Below are 15,926 nucleotides of genomic sequence, written 5' to 3'. Positions count from 1 at the left end.
ACTCAGGTTGCAAGGGGTTGGAATGTGATCTCCATAGGAAAGACCTCGACTGGATTAGTTGGGTCCTTCCTGTAATATACTGAACTTCCCAGAGTGCGGGACAGGGCCAGGTAAAGATCCAATGGGGGTAGAGACGTGTCCTGGCAAGCCACCAGAAGAGGAGGCTGCTCACAGTCGATTGTGCAGATGTTCAAAATGAGACCATGTTGCCATTCAGCTCCACGGGGCTCCTGGGGCTTGTGCTAAGCCCCAGGAGCCCTGTGGAACTGAAGGCCCCACCCCCCTTTTTCAGGGGGGCGGTGCATGTGGGGGATCATTGCTATCTCCCAAATACCACCGACTTGTGGCACCAAAAAGAACCATCCCCCAACACAAATTGTGCCGATCTGTGACCCTCCTTCTCTTTTGTTACCCAAGGAAGGACAGTGGTGAATTAAATGGTAACATTTAAATTATCAACACTGGGCAACTAGCTCCTAGATGAGTGGAGCAGTTCCCACCTCTCAAAGCTATTGTTCCAAATTCTCTGCAGACTCACCTCCACTTTGGGGCCCCTCCATTCACATTTTTGAAGTTTTCATCACAATCAAAGCAGCTAGAGACTTTTTCTTTTCATGACAGCTGAGGGTCTGGAGACCACTACAGCAGCTTCAGAGAGGTACCAGTGACGTATATGGGCACATCCCAGCTGGTTCCAAACCCTGGGGTGGAAGTACCTTGCTACGGGCTCCACAGATCTGCTGTGCTGCTCCAGCCAGAGGGGAGGAAAGTTCCCCACTTTGCCTGATCTTCTACTACTATGTCAAACTGGAAGCACTCCCTGTGCACACCCTTCCCACACTCTTCAGGAGAGGAGGTGACTGGGCATTCCGGGAGACAGAGGAACCAGGTTGGAGTAAAAACATTTTTGGCAAGGGAGCCGATGGGTGAGAGGGGCCATGGTGAAAAAGATGTGCCTGGGGAGTGGGGTGGGGAAATGGACAGACTAGGGGAGGAGGAGGAGAGACAGAACTAGGCGTATAGAATAGTGCCAGATGCGACAGCTAGGCACAGTCACATTTCCCTTCAGAGCAGGGCTGCAGGGAAGATCTGCTGCTCAATCTGCCACCCATACAGATTCAGCCTGGAACCTGGAGCCCGGCGCAGCCGCAGCTGCAGTTAGCAAAAGGCTGAAGGCAGCAGCCTAACTGGATGCAAAGGAAAACCTTAGGTCAGGCCTGCACAACATAGGGCCCGCGGGCCGCATGCGGCCCGCGGGGGCTCACTGTGCGGCCCGCGGGGGCTCACTCTCAAGCCTGGGAGGAAGGGGGAGCAGCGGCGCGCGAATCAGCTGTTTCGCGCGCCGCGGCCGCTCGGGGTCTCCCAGTCCCTCCCAGGCTCTCAAACCCGGGAGGGAGGGGGAGATCCCGAGCGGCCGCGGCGCGCGAAACAGCTGTTTCGCGCGCCGCTGGTCCCCCTCCCTCAGAGCCTGGGAGGGAGGGGGAGAAGCTGCGCCCGCGCCGCGGCCACTCGGAGTCTCCCCCTCCCTCCCAGGCTCTCAAACCCGGGAGGGAGGGGGGGAGAGATCCCGAGCGGCCGCGGCGTGCGAAACCGGCCCCCCTGCCCCAAGCAGGACACGGAGCCCTCGCGCGCCGCTGCCCCTCCCCACTGCCCCAAGCGGGACACGGGCACGGTGCCCTCGCCCCCCCCCCCCAGCAGGGACATGGGGCTCAGCCACCGCCCCCGTCCTGAGCGCTTCCCCCCCCCGGGACCCCTGCCCCATCCACCCCCTTCCCTGTCCCCTGACTGCCCTCCGCCGTCCCATCCAACTCCTCTCCTGATTCCCTATCCAACCACCCCTTCTCCCTGTCCCCTGACCACCCTTGGAACCCCTGCCCCTGACTGCCTCCCACCGCCCCATCCAACCTCTGCTCCTTCCTGACTGCCCCCCGGGAGCCTTGCCCCCATTCAATCCCCCTGTTCCCTGCCATCTGACCGCCCCGACCCCTATCCGCCCCCCCACCACCCCCCTGAACTCCCCTGCCCTCTATCCAACATCCCCTCCCTGCTCCCTTACCGCGCTGCCTGGAGGTGGCTGGCGGTGCTACAGCCACGCCGCTCGGCTGGAGCCGGGCCACACCGCCACCGTGCAGTGCCTGGAGCACCAGGTCAGGCTGAGCTTGCAGCCCCCCTGCTTCCCGCGAATCAGCTGTTCACGCAGGAAGCCTGGGAGGGCTGAGAAGCAAGCGGCGGCTTCGCGCTCAGGCCCAGGGAGGCGGAGCAGAGGTGAGCTGGGGCGGGGAGCGGTTCCCCTCCACGCCCCTCCCCCCGGGTTACCTGCTGTGGCGCGGGTGGCTCCCCCCACCCCAGCTCACCTCCGCTCCGTCTCCGCCTCCCTGGGCTTGAGCGCGAAGCCACCGCTTGCTTCTCTGCCCTCCCAGGCTTCCCGCGCGAACAGCTGACACGCGGGAAGCGGGGGGGGGGAGAAGCGGGGCAGAGTGTTCAGAGGCGGAGGCGGAGCGGAGGTGAGCTGGGGCCGGGGAGCGGGGCGGAGAGCTGAAGCACCCATGGGGTCGGCTCCTAAGGCGCCACTTTTGGATAATGTGCTCCGGGGGAGCAGCCGCTCCCTCTGCTCCCCCCCAGCTACGGTCCTGGTCACTTCAACTTACCGGTTGTTAAATTTAGAAGCCCTTTTAGAACCGGTTGTCCCGCGCAGGACAACTGGTTCTAAAAGGGCTTCTAAATTTAACAACTGGTTCCCGCGAACCGGTGCGAACCGGCTCCCGCTCACCACTGGAGACTCCCCTTGCCGCTCTCACCCTAGGAGACAGAGACCTCCCAGCAGGGCTGGTGAGTGCGGCCAGGGAAGGGGGAAGGGTGTGGTGGAGTGAGTGTCTGGGAGATGTGCGGGGGGTGCTGGGCTGTGAGGGTGTGGAGGGCGCTGGGCAGTGGGGGAGGTTTGTGTGTTTTGGGGTGCTAGGCAGTGGGGGCCTGTTGGGGGGTGCTGGGCAGTGAGGGAGATCTGTGTGTGTCAGGGCACTGGGGGGTCTGTGTGGGGCATTGTTTAGTTGTGGTGGTGGGGCTGTGGGGAAGGGCACTGGGAGGGAGGGAGGAGAAATCTGTGTGTATTGGGAAACTAGCGAGTGGGGGGAACCCGCGGGGCCGGGAGGTTTCGGCCCTCAGCTGTTTTCTTTGGAGTAATATGGCCCTCGCCGCTTTACGAGTTGTGCAGGCCTGCCTTAGGTAATGCAGCCTGCAGTGGGCTCCATGTAAATACTGGGTCATGTAAGCTGGCTTGAGAGCCAGCCTCTGCCCTCTGCTGGCTGGAACCAGCCTTGCTCCCAGACTGTGTGGGTACACTTGTGTGCGCTCCCTTCCCCACCCTATCTTGCTTCTCAGCCTGCACCTCCTTCTCCGCCAGAGCCACCTCCTCCACTCAGCAGCTGCTCATCTGCCTGCGATCCAGCAGAGGGGAGCAGCAACAGCTGGCAGAGCAGGCACCACAGCATTGCCTGCTGGGAGGGCAGTTTTCCCGCAGGGCTGCAGGAGGCGAGGGGGCTGCGTGAGCATCACACGAGGGGCCTGATGTTAGGTGTACAGGCCCCTGCACCACTGCTTTTGAAATGACAGTAGAGGAGTGAAAATTAAGCCCCACCACCACCACCAGGAGTCAAAATAGCCTGAGAGGCTTTAATACATTTATCTCCCTTCAGGCTGTCCTGGCCAGGCAGCCTTTCCCCTTTAACGGCTCTCCCATTCAGAGACAGCTTGGAGCACAGTGTTGAATGTGGCAGGCAAAGGGTTTTCTTGCTTCTCGCCTTTCCACCCCATCTTATGTAGTAAGAGCCCTCCTGTGCCCCAAAGCACTGACGGTGCACAAGGCCCAGCACACAGGGGCCTCTGGCTGCTGCTGCAGCACTATTCATGCGAATGCTCATCCAACGCCGCTCTCCTTGGGACTCCTCGCCACGCTCCGGGCAGTGGGAAGGGGTTACCCAGTGAGCTGTGTGCTGCTGCAGGCAGCCATCTGCCCTGGCAGGCTCACGGTACTGTTGCCATGGAAATCAGAGCTCCTGCTTCTCCTGTCATCCGGATTTTAATAAAAAGCAGGCAGGATAGAGACAAATTACCCTGAGCCTCCAGCAATGGGGAGCAGCTTTGACTCGAGAACCAGGCTGTACAGACCTGGGGGGGTGGAACTCCAGTGACTACACACAGCAGCTGTGCATCTAGCCCGTAAAGTTGTTAGTGCCCCACTCTGCCCATTGCATGGGCATTCTCAGGAGCAAAGCTCGTGGAGGAGGGAGGCTGGTGGAGCTCACAACCATCAGGATACTGGCAGATATGCCAAACCCATGGAAAAAATGCAGAAATTGGGCTTAGTTTTGGCTTAATTGGCTTGTGAGTTGCTTGTTGGGTAGGTTTTGGCTTGTAGCTTGGTTGGCTTGTAGCTTGTTGATTCTTTTTTTTAAAGCGGATCCCGGCAAGGGGGGGCAAGCGGGGAGAGAGTCAGGGGTGCACAGTGGGCCCATCAGTCCCAGACTGCACACCGAGGGGATCTAGTCAAATAGAGGGTTGGGGTTCTTAGGGATTGGCTTGTTTTGACCTTGTTTTGAAATAGGATTAAGCTTGATTTTTGGCTTATTGTGGAAGTCAGAGTGCTTATTTACCACGTGAAAGTTGGCAACTGTGAATACAGGTAGAGTGCATGGCCAGCCCTGAAGTGGGTGTAGGGAAAGAGGTCTGGCGCACCAGACAGGAGACAGATCTGGCCTAGGAGGGGAAGTTTGGGGGCAAGGGGGTAACTGTGGTACAGAAGGTCATATGAGAAGGTGCATATAGGGCAAGGAAAGCCTGGTGGTAGTGTGAGGATCTGATGCAAGTGACCCCATCCCCATGAGAAAGTACATGTGGCTTTGGGGAAGGTTTTCAGGGATGACAGATAGGACATGAGTGACAGGTGGGGACAGGTAGAATCAGGAATTGTTTGGGCAGGTGAGGTAGTGGATATTATGAGAATGAAGCTCTTGGGGTTCCCCTGCCAAAAGAAAAACAGATGTGGGAAGGAGAGGTCACCAGGCTGAACTGTTTGCAAACCACAAGTGGGGAGCATGGAAGTTGGTGACAGTCCCTGACTGCCTCATCCCTCCCCAGGGATTGTGGGGAGAGGAAATAAGAAATTAACACAGCTCTTGCGGTTGCTGTGGAGTCACTCTCATTACAAGTTAGTTAACACTGGCTCCCTCGGATGACTTTACAGCCCAGTCCCGTTCTCTCCCACCCCCCACGAACTGTAGGTCCTACTTAAATAACAGCAATTATTTTGTTTAAGTGTTTCATCACAGAATGGACGATTTCTGGGGGGGGAGAGACAGACCCCCGGAGAAATGTCTTTCCCCCCAGTCTCCTTCCATTTAAAGGTTAGCATTAAAGATTTAGCATAGGTGTTGAGGCCTAGAGCGGGAGCAAGAGCCCTCTCTGCACAGTATTTGTAATCACAACCTCTCCAGCGCTCACTTCCCTCTCTCTGAGCAGAACAGGCAGCTCAACAAGGGTCATCCGACACTAACACGATTGTTTAGGGCACTGTTATTCTGCACTTCAGAGCACTCAGTCACTCAGAGAAACCACTCCACTGATTACAGTCATTTGCGTGTGAAACTCTCTCACAGCTGGGGCTGAAAAATTACATAATGCAGCCTGATGCAAAATGACATAGCCAAGGCTTGGCCTTGGGGGGCATAGCAGAATAGGGTAGAAAGCCTCTTTGGCTAGAGCATTGGTGTGACTGGTGGCCTGGAAAATGCTGCTATGATAAAGGGTTAATCCGACAGGAAAGCCATAACACCCTCAAGACTGCCAGCGTGTGCTACAGAGATGACCCTTCTCTGGTCTAGGACACATGAGCTGTTTTGCTGCACTCTCCAATCCTGAACACTCCTTTAGCCTGTCTCCAAAGTGCATATAGAGTGGTCAAAGCATGAGGTTAGAAGCCTGCAGGCCTGGGTTTGCTTCAAGACATCCATGTCTCAGTTTCCCCCATAATCAAGTGGGTATAATACCTGTAGAATCTACCTAGATCTCAGGCATGATGCAAGGCCTAAGAGGTGACTTGTAAAGGGGGAAAAAAAGCCTTTTTAGCCTTTAGCTTAGGTACAGTATAGAAGGGAGATGGGGCAAAACCACAGTATTCCTTAACCCAAAGCAACATAGCTAGCGTGAATATTTTGCATAGTAGGTGCTTTCAGCAGTGCTATCCCACTGCTTCAGTTAGCAATGGTTCAGTTCCCCAGCGTAGACACAGCTGACAGCAACTGGAGAATTAGCGCAATGGCATGATCACGGAAGTGAGAGAAGATGAACAATTGAGAGGGGAAGGGATTACTGGTCTACTGCTCAGAACATTTTGATCCCATTAGGGGCTATTTAACATCACCGGTTAACGAGCCATTAGTAGAAAGGACGTTTTTGTTAAAGATTCAACAGCCTGCGTGCCCCTTCCAATAAGAGACATGGGAAAAAGTTCCCAATAGACATCTGAGGCCACTGAGCAGTCCTCCAGCAAAGCCAGGCAAGGCCAGACTTGACATTCGCACTATCTCCAAGATTCATACAGAAATAAAACAAAACCCTCCCTCGCCCACTCCTCTTTTTCAACCTTTCCGGTCTTTTATGTTGAAATCATAAATAAGCCAAAAAGGCAGAGACTCGTTTTTAAAAAAATCCTTTGCAGGTCACCTTGTATCAGTCCCTGGCAGGTGTGATTTAATACTAGCATTGTTGCTATACAACTGTCTATTAACACAGTCCAGACAGGGCTAGGAGGCATACACAAACAGCTGCTTTATTTCTCTTAGGAATTACACAAAACATGGCAGAGAGCAGGTGAGCTTGAGGGACTATGAAAGCTGGACAGGGGGTCGTTCATACCCACACACATTATTCATCACACGCAGCTGCCCACCCAGCCACAGCACGCACAAACAAGTCTTTGACCTCATAGGTTTACAGCAGCAGAGAAGGTATTGGATATGCACTGATCACCTTTCAAAATTCCACAGGGGAGCACCTAACTCTCCCTTCCTGGGATATACAGGCACAGCCAGCGCTGGTCTCCTGGATCCAGGGCCAGCTTCCCCCTCCCTAACTAGCCAGGAGTTGCAGGTTAGAGGAGAGCTACCACATCCACCCAGCTTGGCTTACATAGAGAGAGAGTAGTAAGAGGGGAGATCTGGTGCCGTAGTCAGAGTCTGCAGAAGAGGGAAAGAAGAGTGGAGCCCAAAACCCTATAAGGAGAGAAGAGGAGGATCCCTCTGGATAAAAGGAAGCTGCAGCCATCAGAGATGCAGTGAACTCAGTGAGCATTTCATATCCAGGACACCCATACTAGCCTCCCTAGAATATGCAACTGAGGATTCTCTACCTGGCCGACTGGCACAGAGCTGCTCCAAAACCACAGACATGAGCTCTTGTTACAAGGTGAGGGTCACGAGGGCACTGGGTAGCAGTTCCATTAACATAACAGTGAGTCGTACCTAGTCCGTGCTCGGATGAGAGATCTGCATGGAAAATCCAGGTCCTGTAGGAAGCAGTGCTGGACGTTCAGTAGGATGTGCTCTTCCCTCAGTCAGTACCAACACCCCAAACAAGGTGCGCTGTACTTCTGGAGGAGCAATGTCTCAGATAAGACATAAAACCGCGTTCCTAGCCACATGGGGTCATTTAAAATCCCATGGGACACTTTTCACAGGAGTCAGGATCTTATTCCGGGGGTTCAGGTCAAATTCCAATTAAAGTAATTACATTCTACCTCCTGAACATTCCTCCCATATTTTCAATTGGATATTGGTTCTTACTCAATTCCTGTCCTAAAGTGGGGCACAGCATTGTTGTATGCTGTTAATCGGGCGTCTTATTCCACCCCAGGAGTGGCTGCATTTCAGTGATGGGTAGGAGTTATCCCTAAGGGCCCAGGAAGCTATAAATATGTAAATGATCAGTAAATGGGAAGAATTCCAGCTATATTCTCTTTGGCCAAGAACCAGGATGATTTTTGGAAGCTGCTCCCAGGAGAAAGCTGCATCTGTCACTTTAATTCTAATACAAAGTCTGTATTTGTCGTTACTTTATGTCATTTACTTTAGGGGAAGACATTTTAAAAAGCACTGGGAGCTGCTGCGTTTCAGCTGGCTCTCAGGTTAAATCAGCCAGCCAAGTCACTCCAAACGCAGCCAGCTAGCAGCTCAGACCTGGTAAGAGCCGCCTTACACTGGGATTAACCCAGTTCCACGTTCAGAAAGCTACACTGCCCAGCCTCTCCCTAGGAAATACACACAGCTGTGATTAACCTTACATGAGGAAGGGCCTGGGATCTAGTCTAGGGCAAATGCAGAGGGAATAAAGAGCAAGGATTAACCGACCTGCAATGACTCCAGGAGAATATTTAGGTGGAGAGACAAACTTATTGGAATTTGAGGGAAGGCAGCTTCAGTTTGTGACAAGCTCATTCCATCTCTGTGTGCTGAGCCCAGCTCTACCCTGCCCCCTGGAAGTGGATGCAAGGGCTCATTGTAATGAAGGGGGGGGATCATAGTCAGAGGCAGAGATGTGGGTAATATGAAAGCAAGACAGAGAGGGCTACCGAGATGGCCCTGGAATGGGTGTGGTTGGAAGGGAGAGTCAACGCTCTCCTCGGAGCTGCTGCTGGGTTAGGAACAGGAAAGCCAGAGCCCAAACTTGCTAGGTCTATTCCCCCTCTTTACGTGCATCCCAGCCACGGCTCATGGCTTTCACAACGGCACCATACAGCCTGGTCCAAGCCTCTCGTACGTCCGGGCTGAAGGCAGTACCGAGGCATTTCTCCAGCATGAACAGCAAGGACTCTCCCACTGCCTGCAAACCAAACAGAGGCACCAGGATCAGAGGTCAGAAGCCTCAGGACAGCCATGATGTCAGTTTTTCTCCTGCTGAATTTATTCATCTCCTTTGTGAGCCTTTCCTGTTGCATTGCCCAGAACAGGACAACACAGCTTCTCTAGCTCCTACCCAACAGGTGCCCCATCCCCACTCCTGCTTCCTCCCCATCTCTCTAATCCTCCTACAATTTTCCAAAATGTCTCCAAGCCGCCCGCCCACCTCTTCTTGTGGGCTGATTCACGCCCCGCCGACTTCCCTTGCTCCACACTGCTTTGTACCCACTCCCCTCGTGCTCTCAATTGATCTCCCTCATAGCTTCCTTTCTGAAGGGAGCACAATCCAGTGCTGAATGAAGCTTTTCAGCAGAAAGGAGTGGGGGTGAGACTCTAGGCAAGATTATTAATCTACTTTAGCTCCCAGTTGCAGGAAGTCTGCACTCTTCCCTAGTTTAGCACCAGGGGAGGCTGGTGATGACATCTGAAAGTAGGTAGGCAAAACTGAGGCATACTCAGAAGCTATTTACAGCAGCAGGTAAAGATCACAGCGTATCAGACTAAACCGGATAGTCAGAGCCCATCCTACCCTGGGAAGTCTCCACTACATGGTACACCATCCCAAACCCAACCCTCTTTACTGACATGGCAGTCCAGGTGACTCCGTATAAATAGCTGATCTGACATGGAATAAACACACTGGCTCCCCACAGAACCTCCCTCATCCAGGCTGCTAGAAACAAACCCCAGAGCGGGATAATTATCCACCAAGTAATGGGAATTCTAGCTCAGTCTGCCAAGGACTATTGCTAGTGGCACAAGACATCACACTCGGAGAGGTAAAGGAACGAAGCCTATGCATCTTCAAGTTAACATGCCTGATGCTTTCCATAATCGCAATTCATTTATCTAGTGTTTCTGCTCCTGCTCCTGTCCCTGGTAGGATGGGGGGAAGCTGGGGTCTGAAATGAGGGATAGGGGTAGCCTCACTACCTGGGAGAGGGAGGGAAGGTGAGAGCTGGGACAACTGATCACACATCTGGCAATGTCCTGGGCTGAGGTTCAGTAACCTTGTGCCAGGCAAATGCAGCCTGAGATGTAGCTGCATTCCCTTGCAAATGGCACCCCAAGACTCTGCCCATCGAGTTTAAGATGCGGGGCAGAAAGAGCAGGGAATACAACTCAAGCTAGCGCAAGTCCACCTAAAGAGCAAGCATGTGGGATTGCTCCCCCTGAGCACGCCAACGGTCACCTTGTAGGTGCTTCAGATTCTGGGACTGGGTTGGGCTGCCAGTTTTCTTGCCCAGCAACAGAGTTAAATAACCCAGCAACATATGTGCAGAAGTCCTAGAACCCAGCTTCATGAGGAAGTGAGGATGCAATTCCTCACAATGAGGAAATCATACACTGCCATTCATGGTGGATCAGGATGGTACCATGGGTGAAGCTGGGAGAATGCTGTGGCAGAAGTAGCATGAAGAGAGAAGATGCCTCACCGAGAAAGAATCCACCTTCACACCAACTGTCTGGTGTTTCTTGCCCAAGTTGGAGAGATATTCTTCCAGAGAGGACAAGTTCTCCAGGTGGGTCACAGCAGCATCTATCACCAGCATCACCTGCAGGGGAAATCCAGAGAGGATAGAATTAGCAGAGAACATCTGCTGGGAACAAAATTTCCAAACAGCCTTCTCATCTTCAGCCATGGAGCCATTCTTAGCCTGCTGTACAGTGAAGGCCTGTTCTGCTCCATTATGCTAAAGAGCTTGGTCAGAATTTCACAGAGCCTGATGAAAACCTGTATTCTGTTGAAAAACAGTGTTTTCCACAGCCCTCCCCACCTGTGTACGTCATCTCCTTCTTCTGGCAAAGGCAAACTCAAGGGCCACTCACCTTATGAGGCGGTTATCCTACCAGATCTCACAAGCTAAGCAGGACAGCAGGTGGTATGGCAAGTGGTGTTGGTGATTCAATAGGGGGCCCTCTTCTCTCTGTGACACTGTGATGCTGGAAATGTAGCTTGTTGGATGAGAACTGAAGCTGAGGATGTGACCACAAGTGACCATTACAGCTCCCATGACCCTTTTGGCAAGCGTTGGTCAAATTCCAACCTGGATAATTACATTCTGCCTCCCTAATTTTTCCTTTTAGTTTCAGTAGAATATGGAATTTTTCTTCATTTCCTGTCACAAACCATCGTGTAGCACTGTAGCGTGTCACTAAATAGCTGCAGCGTTCCACCCCTGAGGTGACTGTATTTCAGTGCTGAATGAAGGGATTCTGCTATGCTGCATTAAACACACCAGGATCCTCCAAGATGATATATAGATATTTTATTTCCCCATCTCTATCCTCGATGTCTGAGGATGAGGTGAATGTGTATAACACTGTCCCTCATGATGGGTCCCATGATAGGTAACTTAAGGGGCTGTGGACTCTCAGGCTCTGTTGCTGCAGCAAGAGAACCTTCAGGAGGAGATCGCTGGTGACGCCTGCCCTTTAGTTACAGCAGGAACTTTGCCCATGGCCTCTCTCTCTAGATAGGGTTTTGTATCATGCTATCACTGTGATATCTAAGTGCTTGGACTGTCCCTGTTCTGTGTGTAGGTAACTAGAGAACCTTCAGTCTCTACTGTGGTCAGTCCTTCATCATCTAAGCAGCATGAAATTCACATGCACATTTCAGAATAAGAACCCAGTCCTTTGATTTTCACTGAATCAATAACTGCGGTGAGAGCGTAAGGACACATGGCACCCAGCCCTCATTGCTGTACACATGGGGATTTGCCCCTGGCAGAACTTCACTAATGTCTCTGTATTTCAGGGAGTGAGTTGCCTGACATTTCATGGCAAATGGACGTAAGAGAGACCTGGCCCCCCAGTGCAGAGTTTGCTACTCAGGGCTTCTCCCATTCAGGGAATTTTCTCTATACTGTGCATCACTGATCACATCGGCCTCTTCATCCCTTACCTTCCTAATGTGATCCAGGAACTCGGGCGATGAGAGGCACTCCTGAGGGCTGGAGAACTGTTTGCAATTGTACTGGAAAAGGGGCAACAAGTCAGGGTCCAGATCAAACAACCTGCAACAGAAAGAGAAACCCCAGACTTTTCACACTCCTCATAAAGTGACTCCACCTTCACCAAGAGGATGACCCCTCCCTACCAATCCATCCAACAGCCTCCACCAGCACCACCCAAAGGGTGACCTGACTTCACCACCAATCATGTGAAAAGCATAGAGTTCTGAAAGGAAGATTAATAATTTGGGACAGTTCAGGTCATCTCTGGCTACAAAAAGCCTCTGTTACTCTAGCCCAAATCCCCATTCCTCACTGGTAGGTTTATGGCTCCCTAGCATTAGCTCCAAGCCATTGCTGGAATTCATCCTTAGCCTGACCCTGTCTTGGCTGAAATCCTTATTTGTGCCTGTTTGCCATCTCAACTCTTGCAATTCCCCATTTTATAAATGTCCGGAATCCCAACTCGACCAACTTCAGGAAGGCCCAGAATGCTGCAGCCAGATACCCTAGTGAGCAGGGTCATATAAAGCCCTAGCTCACAGACCATCACTGGCTTCCTATTTAGGCTCCTTCCACCAACTTTTTCAGCTTAGAGTCCCTGTATAACTCACATACTGGTGAAAGGAACAAGAGGTCAGGAAGATGCAATGGATTAATGCCATTCCTGGGACTCTGTTGTATGGCAATTCACACAGACATACACACAATGGCCAATTTGCTTTCTCCCTAATCTCCTACAATCAACCTCATCTGAGATACTTTACATTCAGCTGCAACATCCGCCCCCCTTTCACAAAACTTTTAAACATCCCCTTAGATAGCTTCTCTCTTCAGTTCTGTTGGGCCATGTTTTTTTCCCAGATGCAACACTCCATTCTGCGCAGGCTGTGAAGAAGCTGGGAGCTCGTCACAAACTTTTTAGATCCATGATTTAAAAGGACTTTTCAGGTATTTTTCTATCTCCTTCCATTCCGCTAGTCCCTAATTTAGGGGCTCATTTGCTTGGAAGAGGCAGCGAGTTGGATTTTCAGCTGCTCTCTCCCATGCACCTTTTCCTCTGTGCTGGGACTGAACCTGGAATTAGTTGATCCTCTCCCCAGTGGCCAGGTCTCTGTCTGTGTCTGAAGACTGCAGTGTCACAAACAATTAGGAAGCCACTTAGATACACTCCACAGAGTTGAGCATATACACAAGGAGTGAGCAGCTCTTTAAACAACAGAAATATCTTTTCTGCTAACAAATGAGGGATATTATTGCAAAGGCACAAAAAAATACACAGTCTTCTACCCCATACACTCTCCCTGTTCTCCTTTTAACAAACTTCTAGATTTAAATGCAAACAAGCTTCTTCATAATCCTGTTCTCTCCAAGGTGCAAATCACAACAAATGGACAGAAGGAGCAATGAGATGAAGCCAGAAAAAAATAAATCATTGCCAAGGAGAAGAAAGTGTTTCTGATCAGGGATTGGAAAGCTTCCACTGCTTAATTCAGGGATGGTGGTCAGGGAGAGAGGATGGTTAAGAAACAGGCTAGCAAGTGCCACAGGTGCTTACTCCATATCTGGATGAGTTACCCTGCTATAGGTGCCTCCTGTTGCTATAACAGCCTGTTACTCACCTGGTAAACAAGACGATGCCATGCTGCAGGAGGTTGCTACTCACTTTCTGCCAGCTCTCCCGGATCAGCGCCTGTTGTGTGCTGGATAATCTTCCACTCTCCATTTTATTGTAGAAAGAGGGAGGTAAAGAACAGAGCCAGGCAAACCTTACGCTTCTTCTGAAAGTAACTGCACTACTTACTCTGCCCTCTGAGTTACAGGTGGCACTGATCTCCTAGTAATCCAAGTATCTAAGGCTACCAGTGCCTCGAGCTGAGATGCACACACACCATTCACTCCCTAAGTGCCAAGGATGCTCTTCCCTGCACAGTGCACAAGACTTTGTGATCACATCTCTGGGATTTCCAAATAGAGCAAGAACTCTTCTCCTATCTGGAAGCAGCACAGGTGGGTTTAGAAAGAGCCTCTCTCTGAGCAATTAGATGAAACCTGAGTGCCTTGGGGAAGATCCATATTGTTCCCTGGGGTCTACGAGAATGAAGGACTCGTTGCTTTCTAATTGCCCCCTGCTGTTTGGTTACCACACGTTTCTCTGTGTCTCCCTCTCCCAGTCTTTGTGCAGGGTGATAACTGTGCTCTTGACTCGATCCCTGTCTCTGTGCCTGTCACACACTATCAGGCGCAAGGATCTGGAGCTAGCTCCTTTCCCTTTATCAGCAGCACTTTCCCAGCTGGCTGTCTCGCAGAGCAGCTCCCAGTAGCAACACTTTCACCGATGCTCTTAAAGAGACAGTGTCACCTTTCTTTCCCTCCCTTCCATCAATCTTTTTAAAGCTATATAATAAATAAATAAATATTGTGCACTTTGTTGTATTTTCCCCACACACAAAGAGCAACCATAGACTTTCAGCCTCCATAGATAAGAGATGTTTTAACCCATTTTGGTTGATATTTTCCAACCAGCTCTATTGTCCAGATGAAGTAAGAGACACAGAAGGGAAGAAACTTACCCAAGGTCACATAGCAAATCAATGACAGCTCCAAGACTGGAATCCAGCTCTTGCAATGCCCAGCTCTGCTCTAACCATTAGACATTGCTGCCTCTGAATGTCCCCTTTCTTTCTGCTATTTTCAATTATGCTCTTAAGGTTACAGTAGCCCCTTGCTTACTGTCACTTTCATTGACATCCAGAACCCTCTCAGGCTCCTGGTATATCCATTGGTAGGTGCCTCTAGAGATTTGAAATGTCGAAAGGGAACATAATCACATGTTTAATTTAATGGAAAGGAAACCAATTAACAGGGCAAAGCATTTAATAATGGACCAGAGACTTTTCAGCTGTGGCAGATGCCTTCAAAGTATATTCCAAGTAAAAGCTCTCCTCTTAAAATGGCCTAGTGACTCAGACGGCAGTGAGGCAAGTGTAGAGAAAGGAAACAATCTGGCAGACCTGGGTTAAGGAGCCCCTCAACAGAAAGACACTGTGGACAGATAGCAGAATAATCATTTCAGGTGGGGGTTTCAAAAGTGCCTGAGAGACATAGGAGCATGTGTCTCATTGAAAATCATTGCAGTCTGCTCTGAAATTACAAACACGCAGCTATTGAGAAGAAGACATTCTGAAGGCCAGGAAGCCTGCACAGTATCTTCAGTATGGGCTGTAAGGGTTTATAGCCAATGAGGATACATCATTCCTCAAGAGCATTAATGTTTGTTCCTAGAAGGTGGAATATGTTAAACAGCACAATATTGCATCCTCACTTCCATCCCACCACTCTTGTCTTCTCACTGTCTCTTCTGAAGGGCCAGTTCTCTGCTGCTGTAACACCTTTGACTTCAGTGGAGTCAGAATTTGGCCCTTAGGTTGTAAGATCTTCTGGGGGTGTCACAATTGTCTTTATGTTTCATAAACCTGAGCACATTCTCAGAGCTCAACAATGCAATAACCACCTAGTTCAGTATGGTTATTCCAGGGGGGTGCAGACAGCAGTTTTTAGAGCACAAGTCTTGGAATTATTGGTGACCAGGTCAGGTCAGATGGGATGCGGAGCATATCAGATTCACCTCCTAAGGCCTGGGAACTATAAGACAGATAGAGAAGAAAGCTACAAATATTGTTGATGATCATGTATTTGTTACAGCTATATTCATCCCTTTGTTGTACAACATGACTACCCTGAACTTCACAGAAGCTTCAGGCTAGAACTTAGCACAGATGGTAGGGGCTGTTGCTCGAGGAGAACCACCCTTAGGCATTAGCCATGTAGGGTTTATGTCAACCAGGGGAGCTGTTCCAGTTCTGTCCCATAGGAGGCTATGATCTCTCTCACGCTCTCACACAAAAGGTAGCACATTACATATACAAACATATATATTATATATAAATAAATTGTATTTTGTCTTACCCTTGAATATCCCTTTATTCAGTAAGTGGAGCTGCTTGGGCTGTTGTGGGGC

At 50.9% G+C, this 15,926-nt stretch overlaps 1 protein-coding gene across 1 annotated transcript; it reads right to left on the bottom strand.

Moving 5' to 3' along the window:
* Nucleotides 1-8,724: 8,724 nt before the first annotated feature.
* NGB (neuroglobin) lies at nt 8,725-13,631 on the bottom strand. Its single transcript, XM_065404443.1, has 4 exons — nt 13,528-13,631; nt 11,857-11,968; nt 10,385-10,504; nt 8,725-8,871 (listed from the first exon to the last, which is right to left on the bottom strand). Exons 1-4 carry the CDS (start codon nt 13,629-13,631, stop codon nt 8,725-8,727), a joined length of 483 nt encoding a protein of 160 aa, XP_065260515.1.
* Nucleotides 13,632-15,926: the final 2,295 nt, after the last annotated feature.

The sequence above is a fragment of the Emys orbicularis genome, chromosome 4, assembly GCF_028017835.1.
Source record: "Emys orbicularis isolate rEmyOrb1 chromosome 4, rEmyOrb1.hap1, whole genome shotgun sequence".
Taxonomy (NCBI): domain Eukaryota; kingdom Metazoa; phylum Chordata; order Testudines; family Emydidae; genus Emys; species Emys orbicularis.
The sequence above is the reverse complement of the archived record's forward strand: the minus strand, read 5'-3'. Positions and strand labels throughout refer to the sequence as shown.

Bases quoted from the DNA above. Each gene is read 5' to 3' on its own strand.
- NGB (XM_065404443.1), bottom strand. From the start codon at position 13,631: ATGGAGAGTGGAAGATTATCCAGCACACAACAGGCGCTGATCCGGGAG. The intron at 11,969-13,527 runs GTGAGTAACAGG...TTTCTGTTGCAG, and splicing joins GGCATCGTCTTGTTTACCAG to GTTGTTTGATCTGGACCCTG. The intron at 10,505-11,856 runs GTAAGGGATGAA...TTTCCCCTGCAG, and splicing joins TCCTGGATCACATTAGGAAG to GTGATGCTGGTGATAGATGC.